The following is a 20815-nucleotide window of genomic DNA, read 5'->3' on the forward strand; positions in this document are numbered from 1 at the left end:
CAGATCGCAGTTAGCAACTAAGTCAAATCATTACGTAGTCAAAGCTTACATCAGAGACACCGGTGGATTTTTCTCATTTTATTTGCGGAACACCACGTTCTGGCTGTGACAAGGTAACGTTCTGAGATTTCTGGAATAAATTACAGACAATCCGGAGCGTTCTAGCGAGTGCTGAATGGGCCCACAGTTACAACTCAAATGTCAACGATCAAACTGAAAAAATGTAATTTTAACGATTTGCTTGTGTGTCACGTGTGTGTCATGTGTCTTCATGATGTGTGCAACACAGATGGATAAAAGTGCTGATGCAACAGCCATCATAGTTTGCAGGAGACTTTTAAAGATGTAGCAACAATAGTGAAAATTAAAGTCTTGAGAAAATCAAGTTTTTTTCATCCATACAATTCCTCACATACCAGAAAGATTTTACTATGTGCTAATCGGACTAATGTGTCTGTTCCCTTGCCGAAAGGCACACTTACGTGTTGAGAACGCACCAGTTTATTTACTCTTACTGCTGTTTGAAAAGAAACTGAACTCATAAATCTTGAGAATTGTTAAAAGACGGTTCATGAGTTCCAAATCCTGAGTGAGAATAAAATCCTAAACAACACATAATAGCACAAGCCTTAGATAGGAGGATCCTTTTTTTGTAAGATATTTGTTCTGACGATGACATTGCGACAGTAGGGGGAAAAAACGGTACATTCACTATTTCGACCTTCGACTTTGGTGACTCAATGTTGAAATCCGGCCAGTCACTGTTGTAAAATGTCATCATCAAGCCATGACCACTTCCGACGGTAAATAATCAAAATCAATACAAAATACTCTAGTTTGAAGAAAACGTACCTGGGATCCACCAGCCACAGGAACCTGGAATATAAACAGATTGGCCACCAAACCCTCTAAAGGGAATGTAAGGCTATCGATGTGCACGGTGTAGATCAGTCCCAAACAACCCTGGTAGGACGACACACACGGAGACATACAAAATGCAGGTTTTCTGAACAAGACAATATAAATCGATCGCATCGTGTCTTGATACCCTGAATATTTCTGGATGATCCAATCTGGACACAAGGATGAGACTTTTTGGTGCAAACACTTGAGCTGGCTGGATCAAGCAATCTTCTTCCACCTCTTCATCTTCATCTTCGTCAACCTCAATACTTTTAGATCCCTGGGATTTAAAAAAACAGGCATTTTAATCAAATACTTTAACACAATGCCTTGGACTTTAACCACATAAAGTGGAACATGGTAGCACAATTCACATCCTAGTTTAAGATTCCTTTTCTGGTGTACTCTCAACAGCCGACTGGCACATTTGAGTTTAAGGATGCTGGGTCCCACAAACAGAAAAAAAAGGAAAACATCAGAAATAGGAGTGGAATACAGGATGCGATCCATTGCACAAGTGAAATTGTGGAAGTGAAATTACGTCTTTATTCTAATGTTGGCAAACATCCTTTAAAAATCCAGCAAATTATGATTCATGAATTTTAGACATTATAACCAAAAATGCAACAAGCTCAATGAACAAGTAATCTTCGTTCAAGCCTCAGCCAGGATACTTCATTCCTGACTAAAGCCCTTATCAAAATCTAGTATATTTCCTCATGCAATGAAAACATGCCAAAAGAATCTGAAAATATCTCATTCAGACGGGGGTCCCACTTCACCATTATTTTTAGGATTTGGTTCAATTATTAGACGCAAAACATTCCTCTGCCACCTGTCTGGACTCTCGGAAATTTGATTAGGCAGATAAAGATTCATTTGGACGAAAGACTGTTCAAACAATGTCACGTTTCAAGAAGATCTTCAGTGCCTTATGTAGAACTGAGGAATGTGTGTTTGTTTTGCTGGAGTATGATGTCGGGACAAGGCCAAATATAGTCCCAGTTCCTTATCAGGCTGAGATTGATTGAGTCAAAGAAAAAGTGGTACAATACAGTTGCATTTAATTTACAGTCAAGTGACAAGAGAACAATTCCAGCAGATAAAATTTCCAACAGGGACATTTTCACAGAGCAAATCTGCTTAGGGAAAATAAAAACATTCTGTTTTTAGCGAATTAGGCCTCCGAGTTTTTCATAAGTGAGTTGACTACAATCAAATGTCTGCGGAGGACTGAGACCCAACAGAAAAAAGATGGCGTGGCCTGCAGTGAGTTATGCAGCTGAAGAACGAGTGACAAACAGCTAGTGACAAACAACAACGGATGTCATTTGGCTCCTCCGCAAAACAGCGAGGCTATTTTTGGTTATTTTTTATGTGGTAATTTACCCCATGTTTCTTTCACACCACTGGGGAAATGTATTCTTTGTTGTACACCAGAAAGGATGAAAATAATTATGGTCTGATTCACAGAACACAGTTTAATTGTGAGTTTAAAAAAAGAACAGATCATTAGCAATTGTTTATTTGGAAGATTCCGATGTAGTGACTTGTCCACCTTTTGACACATGACACAGACTTTTATGAGGTTCCACCTCAACTAAACAAGACTTGCTGATCAATCTGGAATGTGATTGACAACTGTTGTGCACATGTTAAAGGATGTGCAATCACAATGGGCAAAATGACAGGACCCATTGGAGGTCTCTCGCAAAGACAAACATAGTGAAACAATTACTTTGGTATTGTGTGGGCTTTTGTCAGGGAGAGACGAGGTCATTTGTAATCATACACTAATCAAGTCCAAATCAATCTGTTGGTAATGATAGATGGGGATGTCGACTTGCACGCGTGAGTGAATAAAAAAAAAACAAGGGTGAGCAAAGGTTCATTATAAATCTCCCATCAACATCCAGCATGCTTTTTAATAGTCTGCATTTATGCTGACGTTTGTTTTGTCATAACAATGGACGATGTCACGCATATGCGTTTCTACAACTGAAAACAAAGTGCAGAAGAGCATTAAAATAAAAACTAAATTAGAATCTAATAATGGAAAACAGAATATGAGAAGCATCATCTTGCTCAACCAAAATACCCCTGGTGGCTTTTAAGCATCATGAAGGTGACAAACTGAAGGTACATCACACTCAACAAAATTAATTTTAGTATCGTGGCAATCTAAAAGAGGATGAGGAGCCCGAGATTTCAGATTTCATTACATCAGGATTAATGAGGCTCGTGCAGCACTTCTGGGATAAGTGGGGGGGCTGGTGATGCTCATAGTTAATAAGAAACCTCACAAACTGACGTACCCAGAGGTCCAAAGGAATTTGGACTAGAACAGAGATTCTATCAACTAAAACATTTGAAGTCCAATGAGATCTGAGGGCACGTGAAGGAGGACATCATGAGATTGCAAAAACAAGATAAACAAAGGACAACTTCAGTATGAAAAACTTAAGTCATCATCCAAGTCATTTACTCAGTTTTCTAGTTTGCTCTTCCTTGGTCGAAGGTTTGTTTACTTGTGGTGCAATGGGAGTTTCTGCTACCTAGTAGTATGTGTGACATTACGGTGAAAAGGTTTACAGCTGGTATGCAATCTTACCTGTAGATTGACCTCAGCCTCATAAAAGGTGAGGCAGGAGCAGTAGTGTCTGTCTGATTCAATATCCGTCAGCACGACAGTGAAGAAAGTGGGTGCTTTTCTCTCTCTGGACAGCTTCCAACCTCCCGGCTGGCAGAACTGTAAAAATAATAAGATACTAAGATTATCGTGTACAAAATATGTGAACAGCAGCAAGACATATTTGTCCAAGGTAATAACGATAAATTCCTGTTTTTCAAGACAATAATAATAAATAATTCATTAAAGTTAATTGTAGTTTGTGCACACCAGAAGAAAATTAATATTAAAAAGATCTGCCCTCACTAATTACGACATCGCAATTCTTATGTCCATAAATCAGTAGTGAAGCTTGTGTCCTTATTTATATTTATCAGTGTACACAACAGTGTGTCACATCGTATTTCGCCGGCAAACATATTGTACGTCCAAAAATAGCGACAGCTTCGAAGAACAAAACGTTGCGCCAAGTGGTTTCTTAGCCAACAAAAGAGAAGCCGGTGTTCTCGGCGACAGTAAAGGGGGAGTCATCGAGCACCCATCATTTCCGTGATAAAATTGCAGATCATTTTAGCCCTTGGGTCATCTCTGGAAAAATGTTTGCAAAGGCAGAGGCAATGTGAACAAGCCACCGAGGCTGACTTGGGGGAGTTTCTTTACTCATGCAGTTTGTTAGAAGCACTCAAAGCAAAGGCTGGCTTCACTGGGTTTTCAACAGTTTTATAATTATCGGGTTGATAATTATCTTTTGAGACTTTCTGCTAGGGCTCATTCAATTACTTTATTGGACCAGGCAGTAGCATATTCATTCCTAATGGCCCTGTAAAGAACGCAAACAGGATGTGTTGCAATTTACTTTACTCATTAAAGCTGGAAGTGATATGGTCATATGAAGAAGAATGCCTTGGCTAAGTAACTGTGAAAAAAGCCAAATAAAAGATGGCATTCCAATGACACCTTTTGAGACATTGACACAAATTGCAGGAACTCACTTTATAGGAGCAAATAAAAAAGCTGAATAAAGAGGGACAAATAAGGCAAAAAATGCATACAACATCTTTCTATCATACACGTTTCTTTTAATACAATTTGATCGTTTAGGTACGGTACGGCACGGTAGGATGACAATGCCATCCTCATTGAGAGTTAACTAAAATATGATCTTGTCAACATCTTCCAGAATAGTTCTGGAATTTATTTTTCATTTTCCACACACAGAAGATAAATTATAAGTTTTACAACCGTCATTAGAGTCATTTGCAGACAATGGAACTGGGACAGACTTGGCATTAAATGGCATTAAAGGAAGTTTTAGTCCACAAACACCATAATATGTTTATATGTAGTACGGATTTACAGGACAGACAGTAAATCAACCAACCTCTGTTGTTCACAAGTGACAAAGGTAAACAAATAACTGAGGTTGGTCAGACTTTGAAGAAGTGCGGGAGAGGCGGTGCCAAAATATGTTAGGCAGACACGCATTTGCAGTTAAGTGTTTGTGTCTGCTCTTGTTGTGTTTTTGCTGGAGGCTAAACTGGCCTGGCTCTGAAACCATGTTTAGACTGCTCTCTGGAGAAAGCTGGACAGCTCGAAGGAGACAGTGGATTACCAATGGGCAAGTGAGTGAGTGACATCTGGATTGACAAATTGATGTCGCAATGTACAATAACAAACACCATAGAGACATTTGAATGAAGAAAAACAGTCCTGGGACAAATAATTTATGTAGATGTTGGACTAGACTCCTTAGAGTGAAACTTCAATCCCCGCACGCCTGAATGCTTGTAAAATTTTTGAATTGGACAAAAGTATGAGGGAAAAATGTTCTAGGTCATAACGTGTGACAGTCTCACGTGAGTCAACAGAGCGCCTCACATGACCTGATTTCAGACAGCATCAAATTATTAACTTGACCTTTGCTTTTTGACTTTTCTAATTTTTCAAGGAACTACAGTTATAGGAGGAAAAGATGAAGAACGTCTTAGTGCTACACCTGTCAGACGCTCAGTGGTAGACTTGTGGATGTCTAAGTGATAGTTCTGGTTGGTGTTTGTTAATACACTTTGTTTCGACAGATACTATCTACATTTGAGTACTTGCTGATACAGAGTATTCATACCTGATGTGATTACAATTGTGATGAAAAGGTGTTGGCTTTGAATCAAATAGTTCTCTCGGACGTGCTATATCTTTGACTAAATTGTCACTCTATTTCGAGTAACAACTTGACATTACTAACATTACTTACAAAGGAAAAGGGGAGCGTGGAATGGTAGGAGCGTATGTAAAAAGGAAGGAACAGGAATTGAGAGCGGAAATTGCTGAGGAGAACGCGAGCTTCTTCAACGTGAAGGTTTTGACCAGGAAGCCACCATATTCAAGCGGATACAATGGCTTACAGGAAATCTGTTTAACCCGTATTGTGGTGCTGTGGGGTAGGTGTGCGAGCAAGCGTCCACTCACGCCAAAAGCGTCCTGAGGATGACAACTGTAATCCTGTCCAAAACTATTCCAACTATGCCATTCATTGTTGTCAAAAAAGAGAGATCAACACTGCGCAGACCAAATACCTCAGACGATCACAGTTGATATAACATCCTGTGTGCGTAACAGAGTGTTTATGTATGGATGGATGGGAGACAGAGACACAAATATTATACACATTGATAGAGCCATGCGGGGCTAGTTACATTGAAAAGATGAGTCCAGCTCTGTGATATCATTCCAGAGTTTTGCTGTAAAAACTAGCCAGAGGGTCTACAAAGAAGCACTTGAGGTCTGGCGCATGTTAAAAAAACATTTTACACTTGCAATCATTTTAATTAGGAGCCACTTAGAACTGCCTCACCAAATGACATGACTGCGCAAGAACCTCAAATGTATACAAACAGGTGGTGATGAGGACATATTGCAATGAACTGAAGCAAGAATTATAAATGGCCTCTTATTTGAAATAAGTGATAAACTGTTTAGCTTGAGCTCTAGCGACATTAAAGTGCTGACTGAGTTGCTTGCTCACGAAATGCAAATGGTGTTTATCGTGAACATTTATGACGCACGAGTGCCTGTAAACTGGGAAAAAATCCTTATGTAATTTCTTCAAACCAGCAACTTGAACATTTCTCACATACTGACTTGTGTGTGAAAACAAATACACACTTTTGGAGCTATTTGTCTTAAGTAAAATGATGTTCAGGAACTTAAAAAAAAACAATGAGGGCAATGAATGACACAGAAGGGGACAAACTCAGTAGGTGCTAAATTGTGAGTATGCAGGGTTCTACCGTATCTCTATATTAGGTTTTCCATCAATAGCCTCAATCAAAGCCTCGATTTTGTTGTTATATAATTGAGGCGTCACAAAAGTAAAACATTAGCAACAAAGTCAATGTTCTCGACATGCTTGACAGGTTTATTTCCACAAAAGCCTTGTTTTCTCTGCTTTTTAGTCAGAAACATCTGTTTTAGGTGGTATCACCCCATGATCTCCTGGTGATTATATAACATAAAACACCAGAAAGAAAACCTTTCTGGTGAAAAAACGTTTGATTCTTTTTTGTAGCTTCAGTGCTTATATTGTCACAGATCACAATGTTATTCTATGGATTTTGAAAGATCAGTCAAAATACTCTAAAACGGCTGGCAGTGAATGAGTTACAAGCAGATATATGATGGTTAAAGTGAACCAGGTTGCTATCATCCTAAGGCAGTAAAACAAATGCACATCTGGAAGCCCACCAACATAAGCAAAGACCGATCGGTTCCCTGTTCAGAGAAGCGGAGATTAAGGGCTTTGCTCAGGGGTACATCTGATGTCTCATTTACAACTCTATCCACCTGAGGATGGCAAATTTATTAGAGAACGAATGACGGAGACGATCAAAGAGGAGTTGTACTGTAAATTAGCTCAGCGAAGGCAACAAAAATCCTTCCCAGCACAACAGGTGCAAAGATCAACACATAGAACATAGCCTTCATGCGGCGCACGCCACACAAACCGACACGAGAGCATAAGCCAACAAGACGGGGCATCTCCTGTTCTCAAATTAGCCTGCAGTCAAGTGACAATGGAACTCTGGGACATGCTTGCTGTATTGATGTCAAAGTGGAGAAAACGGTTGCCCTCCAGCTAAACCTGCTGCATCGCATCATGTGCTGCAGCCGAGCATGATTGACTCCCACCCCACTGCACTATTCACCACCTCCGCCAGTGACACAAGATCTGCAGTCTGACCTGCTAAGCATCGTGACGCTGAGGTACGAGAGGGGCAGCGCTGATTGGAAATAAAAATGCACCAGGGGGAGCGACATTCTCCTGTTGTGACGGCACCCCTACTGGTAAGTTAGGGTGACCCAGCCCAAATATAACCGGGGTGGGGATGACTCGTGGCGAAGAGTACTGTCACAAGGCTTTGACTTTTTCGACAGTGATGGAGCTTTAACAGGGAAGGAAATAGATTTGTCCTTATACTTGCAAGTATATCTATTAGGGGGATGACGAATAAAGATCACGTTTCAACCACACAAGGTACTTAAACACAGTGTTCTTTAAAGTATAGGACAGTGTTTCCTCGGTATATCACGTTTCATCCTTTGAGCCAATGCTATATTGCAGATTATTATTGGCACTAGTGAACATTCAGGGGGAGAGATTAGTCCTACTGACCCCAGTAATATTAATTGTGTCCATGAAGCAAAAAGATATACCTTTGAGTAATGTGTGCTTTTTGCTCTGCCGTTCTGTGTGCGTTAAAGTGGTTGATTAAAGATACTGTAGCACCCGTTTTACTTTATATGTAAAATACATTTGACAAAATAACAATTTGGTCTTGACGTTTGAATATAATATAGAATGTTTAGCTCTCTTCTGGCCTTTTTTGTGTACTAAGTAAATATGCCAAGAAGAGTTGTCTTTTCTTTTCCCAAAATGATATTATATCAAATTTTCTCATTTCTTGACAGACTGAGAACACATGGTAGGGAATACAAGAATCTCAGTCTCCCTCCGCTTAGCTCACCAATCAGATGTAGCCTAAGCATGCAAGAGAGAACAGAAAAAAAACATCGAGTGAGGAATGGTAATGAGTACTTTTGAGCGATCATTCTTTATGATGTAATAAACATAAATGCAGCTCTAATATACAGCAATATAGGAGACAATACTGTCGGGAAAACATTCTTTCCATGATGTACTTCCCTCATCCTCTTCTTTCTACCTTGTACTTTTCCACATTCATTTGAAGAGTCGCATGGCAGGAAGACAAACACAATGACGGAAAGTGGGGTCCGAGGTGTCAAAGGCCAGAAGGGAGTGAGAAGGTCAACGGCGCGCTGCCTGTCCAGAAGCGTCATATTATCAGGTCTACAGGATGAGCAGCAAACAAAACAACCCCAGAGCTCCGGCTCAAGATGACCCAAATTTCATCTCTCACCTCCCTAGCTCCATTGCTCATGATCAACAAGATAAAATATAAGAAACAAACAAGGCAGTAAACTTGGTGGGAAATGTTGCGTGCAGTCAGTTAGGTAGGCTTAGCTCCATCATGAATTGTTTCCCCAAAATGGCACTGCTGTTGTTCATCTTAGCTTCCCGCTGTTACCAACAATCCTTGTTCCGCTTTGCTGATCTGTTATGCAATGGTAGGCACATATGGTTCATTTTAGGGGTGCTGTAGATATTTTTAGATGGCCATGATGGTCATGATGAATCACTGAAATAAGAAAAAAAAAAAAAAATTACAGAATAGGAAGAATAGTCTATGAAAGTTTACGAACTCTCCTGCATGCAATTTGGGCTTCATAAATGCCATGTGTGTAGGAACTGCAATGTCAGAATAAATACTTTGCGTGTTGTAGTGTAAATGCATAGCAGCCAAGAACTGCAGAAACAAGATCAATATGTGGATTTGCCTCAGATCGAAAACATGCAATGAGTTAGCCGCGTACAACTTGAAAGCAGAAATTGTGTCCAAACAAGAAACAAACACCATTCTATTTCAAAATAAAAATGTAAAATGAAGAATCAATTCTCAGATGAAGCTTATTTTTTTGCTCTTGTGAACCTAACACAACCTGAACTACACCCGGGATGTACAAAAAAATACTTTGGTTGTTATGACTCAAAGTTTAATCACAATTCAGGTAAGCAGTTGAAATACAGTACACATATAGCCTGCAGCTGGCAGCACAAAAAAAACTGTAAACTGAAGCTTGGCTAGATATTGAAACACTCCTAATCTGGTAAATTTGCTCATCTCTGTTTTGCAACATTTGATGGGAAAAAAGAAAACGTGAAATGATATGAAGCAACATGGGAATGTCAAACATATTTTGCATGATTAGATCTGCCTGCCTGCAAAGTGTCAAAAAGTAGACGTGAGAGCACTGCCAATGCCTTCCCAGATCGCATACAGTGGATATAAAAAGTCTACACATGTTGCCAAGTTTTATGATATAAAAAAAGAGTAAAATAAATATTTTTTCTGCTTTTAAAGTGATGTAAAATCTGTACAACAGTTGAAGTTTAGTGTATTTGTGACTAAACACAGACCCCCCCCAAAAACACAGTGCCGACCTCAAAGCATGACGAATGAAAAGAGTAGGGTAAACAGCTTTATCCTGAGCTTGCAGAAGAGTACAATGAAACCCTGCGTCAGAGTGCTGAGCGCCGGCCTTTAGAACGCATCAAGATAATGGCTGATATTGACCCTGCTATGGAACAGGTGCTTCCTCCGCTGCCTAGAGAGGCCCCGTTTAATTTATTCACTACAGTAATAGGCTACAGGAACGCTTCTGCTCATCATCAACTCAACTACAACTTATGAAACATCGATGTTATGTCAGAAGTATAAATAAACCTGTGCATCAAAATCTAGGCGGTGGATGACATTCCATTAAGCAGACAATAAACGAATGGTGGCCCATCTTAAACTGACATTTTTAAGATGAACAACTCTTTTTTTTCCCCCCTCCTAAAATATGTGGCTGTGATTAGTCTGGACAGGAGAAACTTTTCCTCTGAGAGGAAAGGAAATACGACTACTTGTGGAACAACTTCGGCACGTGTCCACGGGAGTTTTAAAACAATAACAAAAGGATGTCACTTGTGATGTACCAAACACATGAAGTCTGTCCTCAGCTTTCATCTGCAGAGTCGACACATGTTAGATTCCTGGTTTATTGTTCAACGGAAACTACATCAGGACAACTGAGATGGAGTGGACCCTTCTAATAGAGTGAAGGCACACAAAGGCTGCAGCTATCTAATATTTTAAGAATCGATTATGCTACAGATTATCTCTTCGATTAATCGAATAAAAATAGATTTTTGAACAACTCAAATGTCCATGTGAGGTGCAGGGATTCTCATTTCCATCGTCACAATCTCCATTATATTATTCGTGACAGTGTATGTGGTCGTCAAAAGGTGGTGCCTGACCTGGTGAGTGATGTGGGAGTCAGCATATCAGAGAGTAAATAAAGATGGCTGTTGTGAGCTCCGATAAGTGGCAGGTTGTTACAATCCGTGACAATTTGTGGGGGCACTATGATTGGTTGTAACTAGTCATGGTAAGCCACTACTGATAATAAATTACTTCGCATCGACACTTGGTTTTCCAAAATATTTGTTGTCCTTTCAACAGAACATTTCATGGGTCATTTTAAGCCTTTAATTATTTGACAGCTGTTTCGTGCTTTCCAAATGAACAACCGTATGGTCTGCACATGCTGAACACGTAGTAATGGCTTAAAATAACACAACGCAGACACCATCCATATAAGTTGTGTAACAGTTTTGCCATGAGGTTGAACGTTTTTGTCTTTAAATTCTTCTAAAGCAAAATCTAATGTCTTCCTTTACCCGTGCTGTTCATCACGCCACAAAGTTTTACTCTTCAAAGGCATGCGCTCTATCTGGTGTCACATGTTTTACAGTTATTTTTATTGTGCTTGCAGCTTCCCAGTCAGAAACTAATATCTCAAAGGTTTGGATGGAAAGTCAGGCCCCTTTTTCTTGGTAATCTTGGTCGCCATATGATAGCATATACTGTCTATGCCAAGTGGGACGCATCTGGTTCCACACCAACTGCCCGAACATGCTTGCTGGGATCATTTGATACAAATGGTTCAATCTTGTGCTGATATGACAGAGTGGGGGTATTGCAAATGCGGCAGCATTTGGCAAACAAGAAAACATTTCATCATATAGCTAAAAGGAAGCCAATGAAAGGTCATCAATTTCTTTGCTGTTTGTCAAAGGTTTGACAACCGCATAACACTGCCATCCTAAGAGCCCTACAGTCGAACCAAGAGAACTAAAAATGTCAACAATGGATATAATTTATTGCTAACCCATGTTATTATGCTGTCAGAAACTAAGGCTCGACCAAAAGGATCTAGATTTTTTTCTCCTCCAAAAGAATTTGAAACATCTCACCCAGGTCAACATTAATACTATTTGAACTCCATCTTTCGGAATTAGAGATGTATGCCAAAAAGTCAAAAGAGCTCATTGGTGACAATGTCGGCAGTAGGAATAAGATGAGGCACTAATGCACAAATACAGGGATTCCTTGTGAAGCCATTTCTATTCAAAGGCAAATCAGAATGAACACGCCTGCTTCAGAAGATTTATACGGTGTTTTGAACATACGATAGCTTTCATGCATGGAAGCCTGTTTAGTAATACAGATATACAGCGTCTAGGGCTGTCACAAAATCGATTAGCTTGTCGATGATTTTCATCGATTACTTTGGGAATCGCGTCCCCTCCCCTTCCCTTGACGAGTATATTGAATGTTGGATTCTAGTGGACAAATACAAACATCCACAGCAGTGAAAGAGTTGATAATTTTCATAAATATTTGAATGGCAATGTTTTTCCGAGATGGTTCTGGACGCCAGTGTTGTCTTGTGGTGAATAAGGCTGCCCTGAGGAGTTGCCTTTGCTGATATCGTCTACCTCAAATTGACAATATCATCAAGTTCTTCTTTAGGCCTTGACACCAAATTGAGGGTGAATCAACATTGCCCCTGGTGGTTGTAGCCAGGAAGTGCCTCAATTGCTTCAAGATGGCTTTTACAGAAATACTATGCGCGCTCTTCAGTGTCCTGTGACTTGAATTCATCCTGTCCCATTTCCGGGTGATCTCACAGCACTTTTCAGCATGGAAAGTCCTGCCTCCTTGACAGCTCCAGCTTTGTTTCCTGGTGTGTTTAGCATCACTGGGACACATAAAGCATTGATTACTCATGAGTTGGTCTTCCTGACAAACACATGATCCCGTTCCCCCACTGGCCAGGACAGCATCCTGCTATGTGGAATGCACTGTTTAGATTTTCTCGGAATGTTTTACAAACATCATGAGACAGACGTGCAGTGCAACATGTCAAACGATGGTGACGTGACTCAAAGCATCAAGTCATAAAATTTTACTACATTCTTTCTTGAGTCGACGACATGAGGGGGGGGCATAAGTGACTAATGTGGCTGAGGATGAACAATGCCATTAAGGTTTGTCATGATGAATCTGCAAGAACAAGGCCAGAAGAATGATTGCTTGCAGTACTCTGGGAGATTCCTTCCCTGCTGAACTGACCCTGACCTTCACTAAGTCAAACTGAAACCAAATCTTGAAATATAATTTACCTAACTCGCATAACCATGACCAAATGTGAGGAATCTGTTTCATTAGCTATTGGCTGTATTCAGCCATCAGCGTGCAAGTTCTGTGGATCACATCAGCGTCCTACCTCGATGTTGCCGCCATGGTCCTCATTAGAGGAGGTCAACATTTTAGATGACAGAAATTACACAACTGTTTACAGGCTGGTCAAGTGAAGTCACATTCCTTCATTATCGGAAGTTGGCCTTCCAGAGGAATTGAGAACACTTTCATAATAATACTTTTTGCATTAAATGGACAAGGCAGGTTCTGTGCTAGCTGAGTTTACTTACAGTTGATATGCTGCAGAGAATATAATGAAGGTCACACAATGTCGGCAGTAGGAATAGGTGTTTTTTTTTTAAAAGGATGATGAATATTTTCTTTCGATCAACCTATATAGACATTAATATAAGTGATGGAGAGCAAAAAAATGCCTCGGAGACAGAGGCAAAGGCATTTGTCTTTTCTTAAACTGCCTTTCAACTGTATTTCTTTTATCATTGTAAGAAATGATGAAATTAATAAATTTTAAAATGATAAAATTAATCAATTATTTTTAATCACCCTTGTTTTTATTTCAAGAAACACCCCAGCTCAGTTTTTGACTTATTACGTAATTCTTTTTCAAACTGCATTTAGTTCAGGTGGTTTTAGGGAGTATCTGGAGTTGCACCTAGTAACTGAGTGGACTAGTTCTATATTTTTTTCTTGCTCTCAGTAATATATAAAAAATGGCCATTGTCAATTCTTCAGTGAGCTGCTGTCAGAATTTCTGTCTGACCCACATGAGCCCAGCCAATCTCTTGAAAGGTCAATATTTCTGAATCAACAAGTCCCTTTAGTTATGAAATGTCAATGTCAAACACCTGATCACTGATTTTGCTTCTGCCAAATGCAGTGACAAAATGTAAAAAAGTTAGAGCTAAGTTAGAGCTAAGAAATGCCATGACAAAAGTAAAAAAAAAATACATGCATCAATCAAAATAACTACAGATATTTTTCCCTTTCCCTTTTCCCTTTATGTTCAAAATGTGTACTTTTCCATATATTCTCCTGCAGGTAAACATGACCCCAATGTAGACAGCAGGAATGAGTCTGCTGATTGAAAAATGCCTGCAGGCTACTTGCAAAAGACTTACCCTCGTGTTTAACACTGAATTACGTGGCATTTTAACCTCACAGGTGTCGTTTCCACGACAACACTAATAAAACATACACAAACACAAGCACAAGGCCAGCCGAGCACAAATATAAACAGCTTTCTAGTTCAACGATAGAGTATGTGGTGGATGCACAGTACCATGCCACTTGCAAAGCAAACTAAGTTTGTTATAACAAAATAAACCACTTAACGATAAAATGAAGCTCATATGGAGAACTGTTTGGACATGTTTTAGTGTTTTTTCACTTCAAGTTTGCAGGTACAGAATATTTTTAAAACGGGGTATTCCACCCATTATTCTTATTCTTATTGATTAATCAGGCAAAAAAAAAAAAAAAAGATTTTACATTATAAAATAACCTGATTTTTATCCGCTTGGTTTCCAGCTTTGTGTTCGACTGTTGACTTTTAATGCCATCCTGGGGTGTTGAGTGACGTGGGTATCAGAGAATTAGAATGTAAAGTTGTCTGGCTGTCAAGTGGCAAACTCATTAGCAAGTAGACTTACTCGGCATGAATCACAGCCATTGGCAGCTTGTGTCAAAATGTGCTAATTGTTTTCTTACCATGTGTTCAACAAAGCTATGAAAAGTGTACTGGTTGCCATGCCCATCTATTCTAAATAGCAATGGAGGGCTATAGTAAATTAGAAAATATTGTGTAAGCGAGCATTAGAGTGCTTTTGCACGACATATTTAATCTTCTCTCTGTCAAATGATCCCAAACACTGGACATTCTTTCCTCCTGATTCCGCTGCCATCACGCGAACATATTTTGAAACGTACTGAGAGTAGTGTATTAGTTCATACGGACATAATTCCTACAAAGTAGAAATTTTTGCTTCCGTCTTTTTGGAAATTGAATTGATTAATTGTCGTAGCCCAATATTTTTGGTTTGTTGAACGTCCGACAACCTCGCGAAAATCCTTTTTCAGCACCCAACGAGAACTCTATATGAGAGTACGATGTGATGGAAATATACTGACCTCCATCGAAAGACATGGCTCATCCAGAACAGATGAGGATTTGAGCTGGTTCCTATCATCATCACTTGCCTGAAAAGATTAGAAACACATTTTTGCGCGCACGCGTTGTAAACGCTTTTGCTTGGTGCATTCCTCATCTGTGGTTATTTAGTTTGCTGGGGGCCGGTTGTGACCACAAAATGCTTTTCGTGCTCAACTCCATGCACTGTTTTCACCAGATGTGTTTCTTGTTTGTAAATGACTCATTTTCTTTTTCATGGAGCAGAGACAATCTGCAACTAATAATGGTCAACATACCAGCGCAGCATAAAGCCAAAATGCAAATTGCTGAGTGGGTCTGCTAAACACTATGGTCGATCTTCATAAAGCTTCAAAGATGGAATGCCTGTCATTTGGCACCACTCCACCAAACATTGTCACACATGAGCAAATAGTACGAGGGAAGAATTTATGGACGAAACCCTATTTTCTGTCCTTGATGCTTGGAATCAGTGGGAAATAATGACAAAACCACATGAATCCCATTTAGCCTATTATCCAACCATTTCACTCTGTTCGTGCATGAATATGTGCACTATTATACAAGTACAATATTTGGTACTAGTACAATTTTGAAAACCTGCACTCCTAGCTCCCTCCATTTGAAGTGAATGCTAAAGAATAACGAAGAAGCAAAAGCAAGGTCACCCTACTGAAACAGAAAGCTAAATAAATTAACACACCCACAAGGATACAAAAACAATGTGCACGTCCTCAAGTGACATCTGGAAACAATAAACTAATAGATTTTGTAAAACATGTGGCCGTGTTTCTATATTTAAACGTGATGAAACCTCCCTAGAATACTTGAGAGATGATTCTCAGAACGGAGCGCCAACATGGTTTATCACCCAGAGTGACTTAAAGGCCAGCGCTGGACTTTGAAGTTGGACAAAGTAAATCCAAACCTAAAATGAAACGTTTTTGTGGAAACCTGCACATTTGCAAGGGATGAACCGATCCCAATCCATTACGATTAATCAAATCTTGCTGTGCAAAATAGACGACGATTGAGGCAGTCAGGTGACACCAAAGCCATCACCTTGCAAGTTGCAATGGCGTGCTTTTCAACAAGCACAGCATAAACCATTACATCTATTGTTTCAGTCACCAAAAATTAACTCATAACCAGACCTCAACCTTGGGAAATCCTCGACTTAGCGTGACCCTGCACGCAGCTCAACTCACCCACTCACAACTTGTCTATTTATGTTAAAATAACTGTCTCACTTGTCCTCGATTGCCATATAAATCCTGCTGCATAAACAAGGGTCAAGCTATCTCTGACCACATTGACACAGAGGCAGCAATTCAATTCAGCAACAGCCATAATAACTGTCGGCCATCTCGTCTATTGTTGATTGAAGGCTCCATTCAGGCAACCAGTGTATGGCTACAATTAGCCTCATTTAGTGAGAATGCCTTATGGTTTGCTCTCTTAGCTTAGATGACTCATATTATGCAACTCGTTGGCCTCAACACCTGCTGTTCTCTACATCACTTAGCTCTTGAACCTAATACCACAGGTTGTGATCTCTGACATTCCTCAAACTCAAAACACCCGCCGCATGAGGCAGGGTAAAGGGGGGGGGGGGGTAGCAAAAGACAGCAACAGGACTCCAGACATGAGTCGGCGGTAAAAAACTCAAATGTTTCTGTTAAGAATCTTATAATAGATTTACCAAATCAACAAATAGAGCTCATAAAAGCATCTGAAATTGAATTGCTTCAAGCGACGTGTGCCAGTCTGACTTGTATTTTTGCTTAGTTCCATCCTTCCTGCATGGTTGCATGGACTACTCTGTCATTGCAAAGAAAATGTTTTTTTTCTAGGGCCAAATATTGAATACAAATGTTTAGAAAAAAAAAAAAAAGAGGGACTAAAAGAAGTAGGCTATTTTCAAGCTGTTTTTGAAATGTTTTTTTGAACATTGTGATTAGTATAATTTCTAAGTAGTTATTTTGGTGTGGTTTCTTGTTAAAGACCATCAAAGTATAAAAATTAAATGTCACACCTGAGAAGTTTGTTGGTTTATTAACCATACTGACTTTAACTACATTCACAGATGCTGACTTCGTTGCAACTACCCAAACAAGTCTTCAGCCTATTTTCCCCCCAGACAACATGTGCACTTTGATTTGAGAGTAAATGGCCAAGAGTGGAAAATATGTATGCATAAATTATACACTGAATCTGAACAACTCAAGAATCATCTCTGAAGCTCTAGGCAAAGTCAAGCTTTGACACTTTTTACTCTACAAATAGCAGATTTTACGGTGACATTTACAGACTTGTGACTTCTTTGTTCTTCAAGTATAAGTAACCAAGTGTACATACCACGGTGTTAAAGAGTAAATTAACACAACCACATTGTGGGACGTGATATAAAGAATCACACAAATCAAAACACTACGGCATTATATTATGATCAGTTCTTCCAAGAGCTGTACTGCGATGAGAAGTCATCATGTGGTTTTCACTCCTTCACTGCCAAGACCACTGAGCTTACCAGAATGCTGCAGCCAAGACAAATGAACAAAATTGATATGAGACACGCCAACATCCTTTACAGAAAGATAGTTTACAGATATTTTTATGAAGAAGGCTGAGAGGTTTTCATCCATTCAGATAAGCAAGCACGTGTTGCTCCACTGGAATGTCCTGGCAATACGGTTAATAGACCCCCTGTCACAGACCCCCAATGGCCTTCCAGAAATGCAAGAAGCAACTAAGACAAGCTTAGTATCACCAAAGGCAAGACCAAGAGGGTCAATTATTCAGAAAATTTGAAAAGCTTGCTAATTAGTGAGCACAGGAAGAACTTTTGCGTAAACAGTTCATGATGAATGTGGCAGGAAATTCTGTTGTCCATTAGATGTGAATTCACTGGGGGTGGGTTGGTCTCACCAATGTAGAAAGGGCTCAATTCAAATAATGGGAAAGCCAATCCAAAATTATGAACTTGCTTAATTCCCTAAGGTCTTCTCTGGGATTGACTAATGCTATTTTGCCTTAAATCTCGTAGATTCTCATTCACTCTTCTCTGGGATTGACAAATGTGCAAATGCAGCAAAAACTCTCAGGATAATCACAATCCGTTTAAAAAACTTTTTTCAATTTTGAGAGACATTTTTTAAACTAAAATAATGTGTTTAATAATGAGTTCAAGTTCAAAATAAATTAACCTTCATTATTAGTAAAATGTACTCTTTTCAATACAGACCTCTCCACTGCAGCCTAATAACAAAATAAGACAGCGGTTCAAAGACTGTAACATTCACAAACAGTGGCACACACATTTCAGCATAGATTTTTTCTTTTAATAACTAGACAAAAAAATTCCCCATCCAAAAAAATCTATTAGTTCATGAACGTGTTATCACTTACCATCTCCACCCCCTGAGGGAAGGCTGTCCCCTCCCAGTCCTTCTTGGGGAATCGCTGAATGATCTTGCCACAGCCACATCCCTCTCCTGAACCTGCCAATTTAAATGGACGAAGAGTGCAATATAATATTAAAGACTCAAATAAATCATCATTCGTCTGACATCCATCCATCCATCCATCCATCCATCCATCCATCCATCCATCCATCCATCCATCCATCCATCCATCCATCCATCCATCCATCCATTCACTTGCCGAAAGCACTGCGACATTATTCTATATATAAAAGAACACAAAATATTTTACTATTTGACATTGGAAATGTGGCCAAACAGAACACAATCTGAGCTATCTGTCCTTGCTTATAGCCAAGATGTATTTTTACTAGGGCAAAATAGATTTTGCTAATTGTCTCAAATTTTAAAATACCAATGACATAGTTTTGGCTTTTTGAAATCTTAGAAAGTGTTGATGTGGTAAAAAACAACAAAAAAAAAATTGCTAATGTCTTCATCAACTGCCAAACTTCCCCAATGCGCAGATATAAGTTCCCTTACTAGAGTCCCTTTTTCCGAGGCGAAATGGCACCACCCCAAAATTCAGTGGCTTCCTCTTGTCCAACGTTATTTGAAAGCTGCACTAAAACCACCCTCTTAAGTAAGACGGCCAAACAAAAACCTGACAAACTCATGTGGAAAAACTCTTTTCTACTGTGATCGCGCCCCGTCTTTGCTGCAAGTCAGACTGGGCCAAATAAACTCTGTCTCTCTACTATTAAGCGGAGTGACACGATTTATGGGCAACATTTTGGCACATGCCTAAGTTAGCCCAGAGATGGAATTTATTTACACAAAATTCTACATATTTTATTAATTAGACCGAACTGCTGTTAAACTGGAAAGGCCTCGACGTAGCTCAATTACAGCTTGTACACAAAGTACATTATTAATATAAAAATGTTAAATGTTACCTGCAACAACATAACACTACTCAACAACACGAATGGCTTTTTGTTTGTTTGGCTGTTACACGACATGTCAAGATGAGTTTGGTTTTGCACCCCCTGTTTCCGTAATTAATCCATTTCACAAGGTTAATTCAGCCTCTGTGTGACCGTATTGGAACAATTTCCTTCATTTTTGCCACACTGTGTTAAAGAGAGCAAAAATCACCATAAGGCTTTGGGGCATTGCTGAATTGAGTACCGTGTGTTGGCTTAATCACACGAGCTGGAGTTACTTTATTCCCGTATTCAGTAAGTACAGGAATAGTAGTAATGCTAGTAAAACAGCAGTCTGCATGACAGTTACGTGTGTTTTGGATTTTACAGTTCTTCTAATCAAAATCGTATGCTCAGAACGTTCGGAGTCCCAATTTTCGAGCGAGGATGAAAATAAATGACGGAATTCCTCACATTCCATGAGGCGACTCTCTCGTATTAAAACAAGCTGCGCTCTCCAATGCTACCTCCCTGATATAAAAAGAACACCATCCGAAAGAATAATAGAAGCCAGGCGGAGAAGACACATGCTATTTTTAACAGCCGCTCCCAAGATGGAAGGATGAAGTCTTAAAAAACTAAAAAGTTATTTAAATCCTTCACTAGAAGTTTGTATGCAGTGTATTTTCTAAGAGGGTACAAACAACATGAAAAAAATCTGTAATTCCTGCATCCCAAAAGGAAGTTCTTTTAAATTTCACTTAGAAAACATTTTAATTAGTTCTTCATTGTATTCTTATTTTACTTGTTTCTTTTACGTAAAGCACTTTTTTTACAGCTACGGTTGTTGTTAAAGTGCTTGTGAAATTGTTGAGTATACATTATTTATTGTCTTTTCATATGTGGGCAAAACAAAAAGTGTTCTGATTTTTTTATATAGTTAAATAGTTAATTGTACAATTTGTCTAATACCAATGACAAAACGTCAGCTATTTAAGCAAAGTTGAACTTGTATTTATTTAGTCAAAACCAAGTGTGACAATGTTTTAAAACTGGCCAAGCTTCCCCCTATGTTCAGATTTATTTACATTCCCACA

At 39.2% G+C, this 20815-nt stretch overlaps 1 protein-coding gene and 1 long non-coding RNA gene across 4 annotated transcripts in view; one reads left to right on the top strand and one right to left on the bottom strand.

Annotated features, from left to right (window-relative positions):
* The window catches only part of sbf2 (SET binding factor 2), a 59361-nt gene that overhangs the window by 36056 nt on the left and 2490 nt on the right, over nt 1-20815 (bottom strand). For 2 of the 3 annotated variants that reach the window (XM_088370972.1, XM_088370971.1), the window contains exons 2-5: nt 18779-18870; nt 3515-3652; nt 1049-1183; nt 853-963 (exon numbers count right to left, since the gene is read on the bottom strand). In XM_088370972.1, the coding sequence (XP_088227098.1) occupies nt 853-963; nt 1049-1183; nt 3515-3652; nt 18779-18870 (476 nt within the window). Of the gene's footprint in view, nt 1-852; nt 964-1048; nt 1184-3514; nt 3653-8751; nt 8871-8967; nt 9234-18778; nt 18871-20815 lie in introns of those variants that run through there. The other variant, XM_088370973.1, reaches the window with a different exon arrangement.
* LOC148400541 (uncharacterized) lies at nt 7010-9549 on the top strand. The gene is made up of 3 exons (XR_015857483.1): nt 7010-8063; nt 8498-8613; nt 8779-9549. It is a non-coding gene; the product is annotated as an uncharacterized LOC148400541 (long non-coding RNA).

Source organism: Syngnathus floridae, chromosome 3 (assembly GCF_059516105.1).
Source record: "Syngnathus floridae isolate MCC-2025c chromosome 3, RoL_Sflo_1.0, whole genome shotgun sequence".
Classification (NCBI taxonomy): Eukaryota; Metazoa; Chordata; class Actinopteri; order Syngnathiformes; family Syngnathidae; genus Syngnathus; species Syngnathus floridae.